The sequence below is a fragment of the Carlito syrichta genome, unplaced genomic scaffold (assembly GCF_000164805.1).
Source record: "Carlito syrichta isolate Samal-C Ts95f unplaced genomic scaffold, Tarsius_syrichta-2.0.1 Scaffold303660, whole genome shotgun sequence".
NCBI classification, from domain to species: domain Eukaryota; kingdom Metazoa; phylum Chordata; class Mammalia; order Primates; family Tarsiidae; genus Carlito; species Carlito syrichta.
Genome location: NW_007247756.1, coordinates 264,149 through 278,469, shown reverse-complemented (window position 1 = coordinate 278,469; position 14,321 = coordinate 264,149). Strand labels below are relative to the sequence as shown.

Sequence of the window (14,321 nt, the reverse complement as noted above, 5' to 3'; positions counted from 1 at the left end):
TATCTGATTAGAATCCATTCAGTAAATATGTACTGTGCACCTAGTGTATGCCAGGCACTGTTCTAGGCACTTGGGAGTCACCATCAAGAGAAAAGACAAAAGAGAATCCCTGCTCTTGGCTGGGTGCTTCTAATCCCAGCATTTTGGGAGGCCAAGGCGGGAGGATTGCTTGAGCTCAGTTCAAGACCAGCCTGGGCAACAAAATGGACCTTGTCTCTACAAAGATACAAAAATTATCCAGGCTCAGTAGCAAGTGCTTGTAGTCCCAACTACTCAGGAAGCTGAGGTAGGAGGGTCACTTGAGCCCAGGAGGTCACAGGCTGCAGTGAGCCACGAGTGTGTGCCACTGCACTCCAGCCTGGGGGACAGAGTGAGACACCGAGTCAAAGGAAAAAAAAAAAGAATTCCTGTTCTTAAGGAATTTGCATTAGTAGGGTAGAGAGAGGAACAGTACACAGTAAACATGATATGTAACTAAATTATAAATTTGTGAGGCAGTAAGTTAGGAGGTGACAAGTGTCATAGACAAACTGGAGTATGCTGTTGGGGACTGGGCAGGATGCGGACTAACAAGGTAGCTTTGGCTTCGGAGGCCTGTGAGCTGATGATTAATGTAGGGTTCTCTTGATTCTTTTAGCTTCAGCACCAGTCAGCAAAGTGAATAAGTACTGTGCTTCTTCCAACCTTCACCCCACTTGGAGGAAAAAGAACAGCATCATGTCAAACATCACGATTGACCCGGATGTCAAGCCTGGCGAGTATGTCATCAAGAGCCTCTTTGCAGAATTTGCTGTTCAGGCCGAAAAGAAAATTGAAGTTGTAATGGCTGAACCCTTGGTGAGTAGAATTGACCTAGAAATCTGAAATATTTTCTTGGCTTTGTATTAACCAGTATAATATAGGAAATCATCTACTCGAAAAAATATGAAGGTCATAGTGATGGTGTAGACAGCTGCAGGGACTGATATGTCACTGCAGGTCACAAAAGAACCAAAATGGACTTCACCAGTGAGAACTGTGGAGACAGAGAAACTGTAACAGGAAATAATGGAGAATTTAGGATATACTGCTAGTTGACGCTAAGACCATGGCCAAACTTACAATAACCCAGCGAACATATGTTTAAGCTTATATTCCAGGAGGTATGCTTGGAGATGCTAGGAGCTCTGTGCGATTGGAGCCTGTGGTGAGGAGAAGGGAAGATAAAGATGGAAAACAAATGTTTAAGTCAGTTTCCAAAGAGTCATACACGCTAATGTGGTAGAGAATGTCGTGGTTGACGATGAAGGGGAGAGGAAGTTGAGGGAAGAGGCTGTTTGGATATAGTACATAGTTCAGACTGGGATGAAAGAGGCTTGAGTGAGGGCCCTGGTGGTGAAAATGGTTGCAGAGGGAGCAGCAGAATCAACAGACCTTGACAGGTAATGAAATAGGGCAGTCTTCTGAGTGACAGTTAAGGATCAGGTGTTCTGAGGTGTTAGCGAAGATGGTAATGTATTTACTTGGGTAAGGTCCAAAGGGAATATCTTCGGGGTAGAAAAGGTGAATAAGATAATTTTCATTGGTGTACACGAAGCTTAAGATCCTGGTGATCTGACCATGTGGAACTGCTTGATCAGCAGTCAGAAATTCTTTTTTGATAATTCAAGAGATGGTGACTTGAAATATAGTTTTTGAATCATCGATGTAAGGGTGAACATTGAAGCCAGAGTTGCAGATGATGACATCAAGGGAACGAGAATGGAAAATAGAATCATTGTTGAGGGAGAGAGTGCAGTGCACAGTGGGGGAAGCGGCTCCTGAATTTGGAAATGAAGCAGCCTGGTGTCTTAGAGAACAGGTTATAACTTCAGGAAGTGACTTGGAAAGTACAAGTAGCAGCTAGGTTACTCTTTGGGATTGAAGGGTATGGAGATGTAGTATTCCCAGACCAGTGTACACCAGTGTCGGCTGGAAATGGGATGATGGCGATGGAGGTGAAGATGGAGGATGTGAAAGCTGAAACTCACCTGCTTCTCACTCAGCAGGAACAGGGATGGGTCTTCACCACCAGTTTGAGATTCAGAGTGTTTGTTACCTGCCTGCAACACAAGGCCAGAGAGTGGCTGAGTGGAGCATTAGGCGCAATAGCGTTGGTTCTAGAACCGAGAGGCAAACTGGACCTGACTCTGGTCCTCAGAAGGAAGAGGGAAGGGGAGGAGGGATTGTCGTGCTCTTCATTTTCTTGGGGAAGCAGGAAATTGCTGATTGGGAAGGTGAGTTTCTTTCTGATGATTAAGTAGAGAAAGCTCTGAGGATAGCATCTGTGCCATAATAATAGGTAAATATCTCTAGCCAAATGTATATTTCAAAACTGTGAAGATGAGTATATTCAAGTTAAATCATTTTGTGATTGCTTTCTGCATAACAAATTATATACCAAATAACAAATTTTATACCTATATCTATATATATGGATGTACAGTAGATATATTAATATAAAGTTCTGTTGTAGAAATAAAGATTACAATAGCTTTATAGTTATGAATTAATGATTATAAGACTTGATTATAAATGTGCTTAATCTACAAAATGTGAGTTTTGTTTTTTAATGGTCTCTGAATTGTATGCTAAAAAGCTACACCAGCCTATGTAAACAGCATACAGTAAGACAGGGAACAGCTTTAAAAAAATACATTAAAAAATTTACTATGGAAAATGTCAAACATATATCAAAGTAGAGATTATGTTATAATGAACACTCAGGACTCATCACCCAACTTTACTTTTTAAAAATGCTTTGTTAAAAATAAATGCTGTTTTATAAAATACCTTATAGCAGTATCATGTGGTATGGTTGTACTAGTTCTCAAATATTATGTATTCTTTGAAATGTAAAGACTTTTAGAGTAAAAGTGTTAAAATATGAATGAAATTATCTAATTTGACTGAGTCTATAAAATAGTAAATTTTTCATCTTTCTCCTTCCTTTTCCTTCAGTGCCATTGTTACTGTCCTAGTTCAGATTCAAGTTCTGTCCTGCTAGACCATTGCAGTAGCCTACTAGCGTGTCAAGAAGTGGCCCATCACCTTTCTATATTCCTCTCACTAGACTTTTCTTCATCTAAAACACAAATATTATCACCTTTCTGCTTTAAAAATCTTGCTCACTTTTCATTGCTGTGGAATAAATTCAAGTTCTAGGTAGGTCATTCTTATGATTTCCCCATCCTAATGTATGCTGTGATGCTTACAGTGTCCTCTTTAGATTCCTTTGTCCTGGTGTGTGTGGTCTTATTTTTCTCTCAATCTAAAATTCTTTTAACTCCTGTTTTTTAAAACTCTACTTATCCTTCCAGACTTCCCATCTGTTCCCTCTAACATAGTCAGCCCTCCCCCAAGCCAAATAAGTCTGTGTTTTACCATAACAATTTGCACATAACTCCTAGATTATGACAATGTCATGGTGTGGTTAGGTACTTACATGTTTATCTCCTCTGATGTGAGTTCTTTTATACCAGGAACCAGGTCTCTGTCTTGCCTGTCTCTGCAGCACTGTACTGGTGTTGGATACTTAGTCGAAGGTATTTAGTCATATTTAGCCTTAAGAGTATACTTAGTTGAATTTAGCCTTAAAAGACATTGTGGTGGTTGTGTGCCTTTTGTTCTTCCTGTAAAACATAATGTCATTCTTCTAGCCAGAGCTTCTAGTAATAGTTCTTTCAGGATAGCCTGATGCTGACTATATCTTATTCATTTATTTAACAGATAATTTTAAAGACATCTGCTGTATAGTCTAAGATGAGATGATAACATTATGGTTGTAGTGTTGAGGATTTCCTAGAACATAGATGTTTCAGCCCCATCCTCACCGACAGAGAGGAGACATCCCTGCTTCTCTTCCTGATACACCCAGTCAGCCCCCAAGTCACCATCACATTTTATAGGTTTTTTCCCTTCCTCTCCTCCAGCAGAATTTCTTCTTTTCTGGACCACAGCTCGCCAGCTTTGTTTTATTTATGTGCAGATCTGGCTAGATTGGAAATCTATAGCATCGAGATGGGATAATGAAAGTACATCCAGTGCCTTTATTGTATTTTCATTTATTTTGAAAGTTAGTCTGTACTCTCTTAGGTAATAGACAGCCATTCAAGATGCTCTCTGGGTTCTTGTGAAAGTCTTGCAGAGTCACTTTAAACGAAGTCACTTCTGGCGCTTTTTGACCCTAGAAAGCTGGCAGGGCTCCGTTCTGTCAGCAGATTCTGTAGAAACTTGGAAGCATAACACGTTTTCACTGAAAGCGTTTAACATACCACCATATGTGAGAGTTGGCATTTTCATTCTTACCTGAGAAACCATCATAGAAGGAGGCCAAAAGATTTGAAGATCAGCTGAGCCTGACTTTCGCCACAATTTCATTTTCATTCTCCAAGGAAGATTCCAGAAGGGCCATCAGTGACTGAATTCCAGTTTGCAAACTATGCAGTCCAATGCCTCTATTTCTTTCTTCGTAGAAGGGGATGGATTAGTTCTCAGCAGCGACCCCGGCATATCTGCATTGATGTTGATCTCAGAGTGCTGGTGGCCAGAGGAGAAAGAAAGGTGTTAACTCACCCAACTGAGATCTTGGGCCCAGTGTTTAAAAACTCTGCAATCACCACTGATTTTTTTAGAGTATTAAGTATATGCATGTTTAAAAAGAGTTTCTTCTCCCTGAGTGACTTGTTTCCTCTAAGCTTCATTTCTCCATTAGCTCTGCCTTCCCCTCACATGTTTATTTGAACATGTTGGATCTTTCTTTTTTGAGTTGGAGTCTCACTCTGTCACTCAGGCTGGAGTGCAGTGGCACGCATGTTCACGGCCACCCCAGTGTTGACCTGCTGGGCTCCAGCGATCCTCCCAACTCAGCTTTTCAAGTAGCTGGAACTACAGGTGCATACTACCATGCCTGGCTAATTTTTTTGTTTTATTGTAGAGACGAGATCTTGCCAAATTGCTCAGGCTTGTCTCGAACCTGAGGGCTCAGGCAGTCTACTCATCTTGGCCTCCCAAAGTGCTGGGATTACAGGCTGAACCACCGAATCTGGCCACATGTTGGATCTTAAGACAGAGGCACCCCACAGCAGGTCGGAAGTGCAGTACGTGTGGACAAGCCTTGTTGACTGTGGTCTTGGGTGTGATATCACCCGTGGCCCATCTAGGTCCGATCTCTTTCTGGGGCTTGTCAGAGTTTTCAGAGGAGTTGCCTGCACCCCCTGAATGGGAGCATTAGGCCTTGACTGCTGGCGTTCTGGGTGCTAGACTCAGAGGATAATGGGGCCTTGGACACTTGGTATGTAGGTGCTCACTGACCCTCCCTGTCTCCAGTGTGGGACCTTATCTCCCACCTGGCAGCACCTTCCTAACCAGTCCTCTCCTGAGAAGGGCACTTCTCTGTGGGTGAGGTGGGAACCTTGCTGAAACTATCTTAAAACGTTCTCTCAGCCAGCCCTCTTTTTTTAGCCATACTTTCAGAGTACCAGATTCTCCTATTCCTGGGCCTGTGGGAATTCCAAAGTGTTGACTAGGGTCAGCCTTCCTTCATGCTCTGCAGAGTGCCCTCAGGTGTCATCTGCATGGTCATGTTCAAGATCTCAGTCCTTATTCCAAATTCTGTGTATACATGGTAGAGGGGATGATATACACACATTTTAAGTATGATGTTCACAAATGTGTATACATTTTTGACACCTTCTATACACACACACACACACACACACACACACACAAAACACCATATATATAATTCTTTTCTCTATACATAGACTTTTAAATTTTTTTTTTTTTTGAGTTGGAGTCTCACTCTGTCACCCAGACTAGAGGGCAGTGGCCGCTCCTGGCCACCGTAGCCTTGACCTGCTGGGCTCCGGCGATCCTTCCGCCTCAGCCTTCCAAGTAGCCGGAACTACAGGAGTGCGCTACCACGCCCGGCTGATTTTTTGATTTATTGTAGAGGTGAGGTCTCGCTGCCCAGGCGGGTCTCAAACCCGCGGGCTCAGGCAATCCACTCACCTCAGCCTCCCAAGGGCGCGGGATTACAGGCTGAGCCACCGAGCCCGGCAGATTTTAAAATTTTTATTTTAACAATGTAAATTGGAGATTATTGTATATCAGCCAACACAAATTTGTCTCATTCTTTCTATCGGTTGAATATTATCTCAATAAATGAAAATGCCGTATTTTTTAAAATTTGAGTTGAGGTCCCACTCTGTCATCCAGGCTGGAACACAGTGTCACAATCACAGCTCACCATAGCCTCGACCTCCTGAACTCAGGTTCCTTCTGTTTCAGCCTCCCAAGTAGCTGGGACTACAGGCACGCACCACTGTACCTGGCTAATTTTTTTAAAAAAACACTGTGTTGCTGAGGCTGGTCTTGAACTCCCGGGCTCAAGCAGTTCCCCTGCTTAGGCCTCCCAGAGTGCTGGGATTACAGACATGAGCCACTGCCCCTGAGACTTTACTACACAATGTCCTAATACAGGCGTTCCTTGGTATCTTTGGGGGATGGTTCCAGTCCTTCTATAGACACCAAAAGTAATGGATGCTCAAGTTTCTGATATACAATGGCATAGTATTTGCATGTAACTTACACATACCCTCTTGTATACTTCAAATCACCTTTAGATTACGTATAATATACAATATAATATCAATGCTATGTAAGTATATATATGTTCAATACAAATGCAATTTTTGTTTTATTTTGTCCTTTTGCTAATTCATGGATGTAGAACCCCTGGATACAGAGGGCCCACTGTATATGAATATACCATAATTTATGGATCCGAAGTCCCCATTATGGTATATTTATGTTGCTTGTCACTTTTTCTGTTTATGGCTAATGTTCTCCTTCTCCTTCTCCTTCTCCTTCTCCTCCTCCTTCTCCTCCTCCTTCTCCTCCTCCTCCTCCTGCTCCTCCTCCTCCTCCTCCTCCTCCTCCTCCTTCTTGTCTTACTGTCACCCAGACCAGAGTGCAGTGGCATGATCACAGCTACTGCAGCCTTAACTTGCTGGACTCAGGTGATCCTTCTGCCTCAGTCTCCCGAGTAACTGGGACTATGGGCATGCATCACCACACCTGGCTAACTTTTTAATTTTTTTGTGTAGGTGAAGGTCTTGCTACATTGCCTAGGCTGGTCTCAAACTCCTGGGCTCAAGCAAAACTTTCCAGAGTGCTGGAATCACAGGTGTGAGCCACCACACCTGGCTGTGAATGTCTTCTTTGCAAATGTGTATATATTTTTTTTCCTCTGGGACATATATTTTCCCTTGATCCCAGAGGAAGTTAAATCTGTAATGATATCAGAGTCCTCCAGAGAGAATAGAACCAGTAAGGTGTGTGTGCGTATGTGCATGCATACAGTGTGTGTGTGTGTGTGTGTGTGTGTGTGTGTGTGTGTGTGTGTAGACACAGAGAGAGATATTGAGTTATCATAGATGATAAGGAGTTGGCTCATTGAGTATGGAAGTTGAGGAGTCCCAAGATCCGTAGTCAGCAAACAGGGGGCCCGAGAGAGATGACAGTGTAGTTCTGGTCTGAGTATGAAGTTGTAACAACCAGGAGAGTCCATGGTGTAAGATGTAGTCTGAAAGCCAGCAGGCTCAAAACCTGAGAACTGATATTTCAGTTCAAATTGGAAGGCAGAAAAAGACTAATGTCCTGCCCAGGTCAGCCAGGAAGGATGAGTTCCCTCTTACTCAAGGGTCAACCCTTCTGTTCTATCCAGACCTTCAACTGATTGGATGATGCCTATCCACATTAGAGAGGGCCATCAGCTTTACTTTATCTACTGATTCAAATGTAATCTCATGCAGAAGCACCCTCATTGACATACCCAGAATAATGCTTGATCAAATATCTGGGCAGACTGTAGCCCAGTCAGGTTGACAGAATTAATCATCACAGTGACCAGTGTCTCCTCCCCCTTCAACCCATTGCTATATAGTATCATAATCCATTTTTTTTCCCTTTTTTTTCTGAGTTGGAGTCTCACTCTGTCACCCAGACTGGAGTGCAGTGGCACACTCTCGGCCACTGCAGCCTTGACCTGCTGGGCTCCGGTGATCCTTCCGCCTGAGCCTTCCAAGTAGCTGGAACTGCTGGCATGCACTACCACGCCCGGCTAATTTTTTTGATTTTATTGTAGAGATTAGGTCTCGCCAAGTTGCCCAGGTGGGTCTCGAACCTGCAGACTCAGGCAATCCATTCACCTCAGCCTCCCAAAGCGCTGGTGATTACAGGCTGAGCCACCGAACCTGGCTTATAATTCATTTTTCTACTTTCCTGTTTTCCACTGGGTGGGAGTCCCTTTATGTACCAATGGTATTCTTTCTATACTAACTTTCCACAGTTATCAGGCCTGATCCTTTCTTGGGCATTACTTCATAAAGGCAAGAATGAGTATATATGCATATGAGAGAAGGTAGAGGGGCTTTAGTATCCATTATAGCCCCAGACCCAGTGGTTGAAGGGTAGGTGGCCTAAGTTTCCCTCAGTGAGTCCCACTAAGCTCTTGGTTCATGGATATTACTTGCCAGTAGTAGGAAGTCAGTATATATTTGCCCAGTAAATAAATTAACAGAACAGATGGAAAGTTAAGAAGATTGCACTGTTTGATGGAAGAGACTGCTGTGTACTAAAGCAAGATGCTACACCGAATCAGAAGCCTCTCTGAGGCCATTTTAATTCACAGGGAGCAAATAAACCGAAAGGCTCCCTCATGAAAGTGTCACATTGACTGGCAACATTCTCTTTCTTTGTTCATGAAGTACTCCTTCCTCTTGTCTTCTTTAATGTCATTCAAGTTCAAATGGCACACAAAAGTTTATACAGTAACAACCTTCCACCCTCAGCCCCAACTCTTTTATCCCTTTTCCTGACTATCCAATTTCCCCACTGACAGACGTGTGTGTGTGTGTGTGTGTGTGTGTGTGTGTGTGTGTGTGTGTGTGTAAAAATGTGTTTGTTCTCATATATATGTAAAAGAGACATTTTATATTATCAGCAAGTGTGAGTGTGTGGATAGTATATTATACCTAAGTGATTTCTGTGTCAGCACATATAGAGCTTTTTAAAGTCTTTATGGTATTCCAATGTATAGATGCATCATGTTACAACATCGTAAGATAGGCTGCTAGTTACTTCTATCTCTTGCTACTCCAGGTGAAACCTTAGTGGATATTATTTTATGAACATCATTTTGCACCTACGTGGCTATGTCTGCAAGATGAATACTTATGAGTGGAATTTTTGCTGGGTCAGAGGTAATTTACATTAAAAAGTTTAGACAAATATAGCCAAATAATGTTCAAAGGTGGTTGTTATCTACTTACTTTCCTGTTGGCATTATTTGAAGGCCCTCTTTATCAGATAACCTCATCAACACAAAGTATTAGACTTTTTGTGCTTTTCAACTTCTGTTTCTCTTATAAGTAAGGTTAAGGTTATGAACAGATTTCCTTTCTGTGAACTGTTGATTCTTTGTCCATTTTTTTCTATTTATTGTTGGATTTTTTCCCCCCTAATGATCTTTAGGAACTCTTTGTATATTAAGAAAATTAGACCTTTGCCTATAATATCTATTGGCCATATTTTTTCCTATTTTGTCATTTGACTTTGGTCTTCATTTTTTTAACCATAATTATTCTTTTTATTTATATGTGGTTGGATTTTGTTTTTGATTCTGGATTTTGTATTATACCTAGAAAGATCTGAGCTTGTTTTTAAAAATTACCATCTTTTTTCTTCTAGGACTTTCATCATTTTATTTTTTATATTTAAATCTTTAAAACATTTAGAATTCATTGAGGTAATGGTCCCACTTAATTTTTTTCTGCAGACAATTTGAATGTCCCAACACCATTTTTAAAATTTTCTATCTTTGCCCTAGTATTTGAAATTTTACCCTTATATGTTTCCCATGTGTCTTTGTGTCTATTTCTGGGTTTTCTGTACTGATCTATTCATCTGTCTGTTTATATGTGAGTTCCAAATTACTTGATTTTCTTGTTATTCATGTTTATTAATTTCTTTATGTGAACATTGTAGTCAGCTTATTAAATTAAAATATGTTTCTATTTTTAGGCGAGGGGTGTCCTGTTAAATTTGCATAATTTAGGGAGTATTAATATCTTTTAAATGGTTGAGTAGATAGCCTTTAACTGTTGGAGTTTCTCAAAATTCAAATGTAGACCCACTTTACTAATGTCTCTCTGGGTACTTGACTTTGTTTTGTTACTTTCTATATACTGATGATTTCTAAGGCTATATAACTGGGCTAGTCTGTTTTTCTGTGTTTCTCAAGCCCCTATTAGTCAACATCCAATCCTCCGCCCCATGTTTCTTTACTGTAGCCAAGTTAGGTTTCAAATGCAAATATGATTCCTACTCATCTACTTGAAACCTTTGATTTACTTCCTAGCATTAAATCCCTCCCTAACCACTTTGACCAGTATATTAGTTAGGGTTCTCCAAAAAAAAACAATAGAAGATGATGAATGGATGGATGAATGGATGGATGGGTGAGTAGTTAGATAGGTAGATGGATGGATGGATAAATGTTTGGATAGGTAGATAGATGATGGATGGGTGGGTGGATGGATAGCAAGGAATTTGTTGGCTCATGCAATTATGGAGTCTGAGAAGTGCCATGGTAGGCCATCTGAAGAACCAGGAAAGTCAGTAATGCAACTTGTCTTAACTAACTTCAAAAGCCTCAGAACCAGGGAAGCTGATGGTATAACTCTCAGTGTGACAGAAGTCCTGAGCGGCCAGGGAGTGGGTCACTGGGGTAAATCCTGGAGTCCAGAGGCTGCAGAGCCTGAAGTTCCAATGTTCAAGGGCAGTAGAATAGTGCCTCCGCTCTAGAAGAGATCACTTGCCTTGCCTCTGCCTTTTTGTTCTGAGTGGGCCCTCAGCTGACTGGATGAAACCTTGGCGAGGGCAGATCTTCCCCACTTCCCCAATTCAAATGCCAGTCTCTTCCGGAAATGCCCTCACAGACATACTCAGAAATAATATTAATCCAATCAAGTTGGCCCCTAAAATTCGGCTGTCATAAGTAGATGAATTTTCACATTGTATCCTCAGAGCAATATTTTTCCTGAATACTTTCCTTGGTTTGTAATTATCTGTGGGTCTCCCTCTGAGCTCAGTGAGAGAAAAAACTGTTGCTTTCCTTGCCAATTCCAACACTTAGAGATAGGAACCAAGGAAAAATGATCACGTAGTTTTATATGTGTGAAATTTTTTTTTTTTTTTTGAGTTGGAGTCTCACTCTGCCTCCCAGACTGGAGTGCAGTGGCCGCTCCCGGCCACCGCAGCCTCGACCTGCTGGGCTCCGGCGATCCTTCCTCCTCAGCCTTTCAAGTAGCCGGAATTACAGGCATGTGCTACCACGCCCGGCTGATTTTTTGATTTATTGTAGAGATGAGGTCTCGCTGCCCAGGCGGGTCTCGAACCCACGGGCTCAGGCAATCCACTCACCTCAGCCTCCCAAATGTGCGGGATTACAGGCTGAGCCACCGAGCCCGGCTATATGTGTGAAATTTTAAAGAAATACACAAATATGGTGATGAGTATGAAACTTTACCTTGAAAGAGACCTAAAGTTTGTTTGTGAAGTGGGATCCGGAGGGTTTCAGCTTGTTAAGTTACCATGAAGGGTGGGAAGAGGGTTTTCTGAAATCCAGCAAAAGGTTGCGGCCGGGGCAGGTGTGTGCAACCCACAGCGCATGACCTGAGCTGAAGCTGCTGGTGGGCACTGGAGGTGTGGCACTGTGTGTTTCTGCTGCTCAGTCGGGCTGGGTGCTGCTTTCTGCATTTACCCTAGTATTTTCATGAAGTCCGTGTCATCCTCAAACTGTTGTCTAATGTTGAAATAAAAGCCCCCTTTCCAAAGCAAGTGCAAAACAGACTGTAACAGGCATGTGTAAGGCACAGGGTAAGTACTTCATATATGTATGCCGAGCTGTTAGTTCACTTCAAGACTTCAGCAAATTACAAGGAGTCAATCATTATATATAAAATGCCGAGATGGTGCCTTGCCCGGTCAGCACGATCAATCATCATTTAGCTCCAGGAAACTATAAACTAGAAGATTGACTTGGCAGCAGTTGCACATGGAAATAACGTAGTAATGAGGTGGAATGTTGGGGGAAGAAAGCAACTTTCCCCAGCAGTGGTTTCAGGCAGTCCAGGCTTGCTTTTTGTAGTTTCTAGGAACAGATAATTCCACACTGCCTCAAGCTATTAGACTGCTTAGAGAAAAGCGTGAAGTTTCCTTTTTTTCTTTTCTTAAATAAAATGAGCATATTGCCAATACCAGTATTGGATGAGCACCCTGTTTTTCCAAATGAAACAACCACAGAGATCAGAAGTCATCAGCCTAAGGTCATTCACCTGGTGGTAGGCCAGCCAGCTCACACAAGGCTGCCTGGCTCCATGAGACATGCTCATAGTTACTGTACTAGGCTCCTTTTCAGTAAATACTTGGATGAATGAATGAATGAACGTATGCTGTTGGCTTTTGGACTTGAATCTAAATAGGACCTATGAACTTTAAGTTTGTAGTCTAAGAACCGTTGAGCTGAATTTATCACAGGAGAAGATCATGTGACATAGCCACTCTCTCTGGCTTGGAGAGTGTCACTTAAAAACCACAGCTGGAGACAGAGGGAGTTGAGCCCTAGTGTGTTACGGTTGCCTTTCTTCACCTGATTATAAATGGAAGCAAAAGCAGAATTAATGGGACAACCAGCACACGGCTGTGTGTCATATAGGACAACGGTCTCCAACCTTTTTGGCATCAGGGACCAGTTTTGTGGAAGACAGTTTTTCCACTGTTGTCACCCAGGCTGGAGTGTAGTGGCACACTCATGGCCACCACAGCCTCTACCTGCTGGATTCAGGCCATCCTTTCACCTCAACCTTCCAAGTAGCTGGAACCACAGGCATGTGCCACCACACCTGGCTAATTTTTTGATTTATTGTAGAGATGAAGTCTCGACAAGTTGCCCAGGCTGGCCTTGAACTCATGGGCTCAGGAGATCCTCTCACCTCTGCCTCCCCAAGTGCTGGGATTATAGGCATGAACCATCATGCCCAGCACGCAACCTAGGTCCTCAGCATGCACAGTTCACAATAGGGTTCCCCACCTGTGAAAGGCAAATGCCCTGCGGCTCACTGCCCTTCTCCTGCTATGCAGCCCTGGTCCACAGCCCAGGAGTTGGGTCCCCCTGATGTAGGAGATTTCTAATATATATATTTTTAATTGTAGGAGAAGCTGTTATCCAGATCTCTTCAGAGGGGTGAAGATCTTCAGTTTGACCAGGTATGCCGATATGAGGGGAATATTTTTTTCCTGGAAGTTAAATGTTTGTCCTAATAGTCTGGTCCAAATACAGTCAATATTAAGAACTTTGTTTTTATTTTGTTTAGTGATCCTGTGTATCCTTGCACACTAGATTCATTCTGACATTGGTGTTTTGTTTTTTTAAACAGGGAATAGAATGAACTGTGAACTTTATTGATTTCTGTTCATTTAGCATTTTAAAACTGTTTACCTTTCTTTGTTAATTTCTTTATGTGCCCTTTAAAATTTTTCTGAGAGAGTTTTCAGTTACATTCCTCAGTCTTTCTTCATGTACTAATTCCTACAAGTTTTACATAATATTTTACCTATTCACAGTTTTTTTTTTTCTGTTGGGGCTCTCAGAACTTGTATGTAAAGTACCAATATCTAAAAACATCTGTGATATTCTTTTTGGTAATTCTTCCTTTTACTGAGATTAAATGTTGAATCAAGTGTTATTTTATCAGAATTATTACATGTTATTTGCAAAAATCAACAAGCCAGATGAGCTTTTTCTTGCTGCCTAGTATTCCTGCCCACTTCATTTAAAATTATGAATCTAAGAGGTAGAAATTCATGTTCATGTTAGACTGACTGACTAAATAAAGACAGGTTAAAGCACCTGATAAAGACTCACCATATACTGTGTTCCTGGTTCCTGCTCCGTTTCTGCTGAGTCAGAATCCCTAGGGTGGTGGTCTGACTTGGTGTTGACAGCAGCTCTCTGGAGGATGCTGATGCATACACTTAGTGGTAGCCACTGGTTTGGAAAGAAAGCAGAAATAGGAAGACAAGACCTCTGTTATGATAGCACTGTAATGAGGTGGCCTTACACAGGGCTTTTCAAGTCTATGCCCACTATAAGAGTTATTTAAGCCGGGCTCGGTGGCTCAGCCTGTAATCCCGCGCCTTTGGGAGACTGAGGTGAGTGGATTGCCTGAGCCCGCGGG

The 14,321-nt window shown here is 42.1% G+C and overlaps 1 protein-coding gene across 2 annotated transcripts in view; it reads left to right on the top strand.

Annotated features, from left to right (window-relative positions):
* Positions 1–640: 640 nt before the first annotated feature.
* FRYL (FRY like transcription coactivator) overlaps positions 641–14,321 on the top strand; it is a 148,285-nt gene continuing 134,604 nt past the window's right edge. For both annotated transcript variants that reach the window (XM_021712823.1, XM_008058944.1), the window contains exons 1-2: positions 641–837; positions 13,297–13,350. In XM_021712823.1, the coding sequence (XP_021568498.1) occupies positions 718–837; positions 13,297–13,350 (174 nt within the window). In that variant the 5' untranslated portion in view covers positions 641–717. The remainder of the gene's footprint in view (positions 838–13,296; positions 13,351–14,321) is intronic.